Source organism: Coturnix japonica, unplaced genomic scaffold (genome assembly GCF_001577835.2).
Source record: "Coturnix japonica isolate 7356 unplaced genomic scaffold, Coturnix japonica 2.1 chrUnrandom339, whole genome shotgun sequence".
NCBI lineage: Eukaryota > Metazoa > Chordata > Aves > Galliformes > Phasianidae > Coturnix > Coturnix japonica.
This window is the reverse complement of record NW_015439867.1, coordinates 157,859-161,178: the sequence shown is the minus strand read 5'-3', so window position 1 is coordinate 161,178 and position 3,320 is coordinate 157,859. Positions and strand designations below refer to the sequence as shown.

Genomic DNA, 3,320 nt, shown 5'->3' with positions numbered 1-3,320 from the left:
GGGGGACGAAGGGTGAAGGGAGAGAGCGGATCCCTTATTTCTGCCCCGTTTTTTTTTTCCCTCCACTTTCTCCCTCGGAGTAGCAAAAAACAAAGCGGCTCCGACCGCATCCCTCCCCGCGAACCCCAAATCCTCTTGATTAGAACCCAAAACGAGCAGAGATGGGAGAAGTGGGGGCTCGATGGGGCGGTGGGGGTTGGTGGGGGGGGAGGGCGGCCGAGAACGAAGGGGAGAAGGTGGCGAGTTGGTGGGGGGGGAGAGGCAAGAATTCCAATGACGATGGCTTTTGGGGTGCAAAGAGGTAACTGCGAGAATGCACTGGGGGGGGGGGGAGGGGGGAAATAAAAAGGGGAGAAAGGAGATCGGGGAGCTGAGATGTTTTTCCATATAAATTTCACCCCTCTCCCCATTTTCATGTATTTATTTTGCGGGGATAAATAAAAGAAAACCAACATCCGCTTTTTTCTCGATCTTATTTATTTATTTTTTAATAGGGGGGGGATCTTTCGATTTATTCATCTATCTCCTATCTATCTATTCATATTTTTTTTTCTTTTCCTTTGCCCCCCTTTTCCACGCGGGGTTCCGTTGGTAAACAAACGGGCGGGAGGGGAACGAGAGGTGGGGGGGGGCGGAGGGGCTCTCTGCCTTTGTTCAACGTGAAGGTCCCGGCCCGGTGCTGGCAGATGTCGCTGTTGCTCCACCGGTGCCGCTCCCGGTCCCGACAACTTGACCCCCGTGACGTCGGCCCCGTCTGAATCATCAAGGCCATTTTCAATCCTCATTGGCCTGGGCATCACGTGGGGGGGGTGGGGGGGGGGACCGATGCGTGGATAATTATGGTGCTTGATATTTTTTCCCCCTAAAAAAAAGATGTCAGCCCCTGGCTGGAGTATTCCTCCTTAAAAACCCTCTCTGAAAATGTCATGTCCCAACAATGTGACTTCTAACTCGTTTTTGATGGACTCGTTGGCCGGTACCTGTAGAGGGGAGAATTATTCCTCCAGCCAAGGGATGTACATGCAGCCTGGGAGCGATTTCAGCTGCGGAGTCATGAGGAACTGTGGAATTATCCCGTCTCTTTCCAAAAGGGACGAGGTGAATAGCGCTACCTTGTCTCTCAGCACCTATCCATCTTACCTTTCTCAGCTAGACACTTGGTGTGACCCCAAAAATACGTACAGGATCGAGCAACCTGTTGCAAGACAGCTCCCATCCTGCTCCTTCCCAACCAATGTCAAGGAAGAGAATGTTTGCTGTATGTATAACGCTGACAAAAGGGCTAAAAATGCCACAGAGGCAGCCCTCTACCCCAACCAAATGCCTGAACCTTGCCTAAATGACCATGAAGTCCCCGTTCCTAGCTACTACCGAGCAAGCCAAGGTTACCCCTCCATGGAGAAGACGTCAAACTGCAGCAATCCAAATGAGTTTGAGGCAAGTTTTGAATCCAGGGCGAGCCTGAACCCAAGGAACGAGCATCTGGAACCAGCACCACCACCACCTCCTCCTCCTCCTCCTCCGCCCCCGGTGGCTAAAGTGAGTTTCCCCGAAAACACAAAAACAGATAATACTCAGAACACATCCACGAACGAAATTAAAACAGAAAAAAGCGCCCCAGCACCCAAAATCAGCCCTTCGGATGCAGAGAAAGAGCTGAATAAAAACACTGACACCAGCACTGACAATTCTGACAATGAAGCTAAAGGTAAGGGAATCGTTCATTATCAAGTCGCTAATTTAAAGCAATTAGTAACAGTCCACTGTTGTGAAAATAGCTGTGATACGGATATGCGGCGGTGCGTTCTCTGTTTGCGCCCGAGATGGGCACAATAACGCCGGTTTTGTGTCTGTGTGTTGTCGTTGGCTTTGGAAAGATGGAGATTTGTTCTGTTTGGAAACGTATATTTTAAATCGTGTATATTGGAGCTGGTTTGAGGGGGCCTGGGAGGGGGTTGGAGGGAGTAAAAGAGCGATCCGCTCTTTGGGAACGGCGTCTTCTCGTTGTGTGCATTGAGAGAGAGCAAAAAAAAATCGCTGTGCGTGTGCTTATGGAAGGAAAAAAAATGTCCTTTGCTATGAACGCGTGTTGAGATGAGGCGGATTTGCAAAGATTGCGATATCTCAGAGGCTCCGGGGTTGTTTGGGGGAGGGGTCGTTTCGGGGGTGTTGTGAGCCGGTGCTGTTTCTCAAGGCGGCTGAACCCGATTTTTCCCCCCTTTCTTCCCCTCTTTTCGCTCTCGGAGCAAAACGCTCCTTTTCTGCTCTATGGGTCTCGTTTGGGCTTCGAGCTTTGGGAAGAAAGGGGGAAAAAATAGGGGAGAAAAAAGCCGTTTTGCTACGGCGAATATCTGAGCCCGGAGCTGCGCCTCATTCGGGCGTTGAGGTTCTTGGTTGGGGCTCGGAGAGGGAAAAAAGGATTTCTTTTTTTTCTTTCTCTGCGAATTAAAGTCTCGTTGGAGAAAAGGAAAAGAAAAAAAAGGACCAAAAAACAAAACCAAACCGCTTTCGATGTGTCGATGTGTTGAGCAGATGTTTTAAGTTTGGGACGGTCTGAAAAGAGTCTTTCATTTGCCACATTTTATTTTCGCGGTGGAGATTGCAATATGCGCTGAAACAAGAAAGGAAGATCTCTGTGTGTGTGTGTGTGTGTGTGTGAGTGTGTGTGAGTCTGCGTGCGTTTGAAGACGTGGGTCTGATTCTGCCCTTGGTGCCAGGGCTGCTCTGGGGTCAATAAGCGGCGTTGATGCCAATGGGAAGCATCGAAACGCGTTCGAATGTCGGGGAGAAAATAAGAGAGAAAGCCGCGCTGATTTAAGCGGATGGAAGCGCGGTGGGGATGCGTGTGCGGGGCAGAAGGAAGACGGTGCAGCGCGGTGCATGCGGGGCTGCATGCATGTGGCCGCCGTGTGCAACGTGCACAGCGATCTCTGTGCAGAACCCCTCTTCTGGCGTCTCCCCCCTCCCCTCCATCCTCCCCCCCACCCCTTAAAATCGGCCCTTATCCAAAGCACAGAGCGGAGCTGCCGTTTGTCACCCTTTTATTATTATTATTATTGTAAAGAGCTGAGTATCCAAACGGGGAACGGTGAGAGGGGTCGAGACTCGGTTGCATCAAAACGCAACGTCAAGGTTACCACGACGCTGCAAACCCCCTCTGCACCAAGCGCTGCACCGGGAGGGCTCGTTGGGGTTGAACCCCATCGGTATGAGGGCGAAAATCGGGGATTAAACTGGTGGAAAGAGAGGTTTCCTTTCGGTTCAGACGCGCAGCTCAACGCGGGTGCGTGGAGCAAGGCGTGCTTGGCCCGGATATTCGC

At 51.3% G+C, this 3,320-nt stretch overlaps 1 protein-coding gene across 1 annotated transcript in view; it reads left to right on the top strand.

The window, feature by feature from the left end:
* The first annotated feature begins 907 nt into the window (after positions 1–907).
* The window catches only part of HOXC10 (homeobox C10), a 4,624-nt gene continuing 2,211 nt past the window's right edge, over positions 908–3,320 (top strand). The window contains exon 1 of the mRNA XM_015850351.2: positions 908–1,708. Within this exon, the coding sequence (XP_015705837.1) occupies positions 922–1,708 (787 nt within the window). The 5' untranslated portion in view covers positions 908–921. The remainder of the gene's footprint in view (positions 1,709–3,320) is intronic.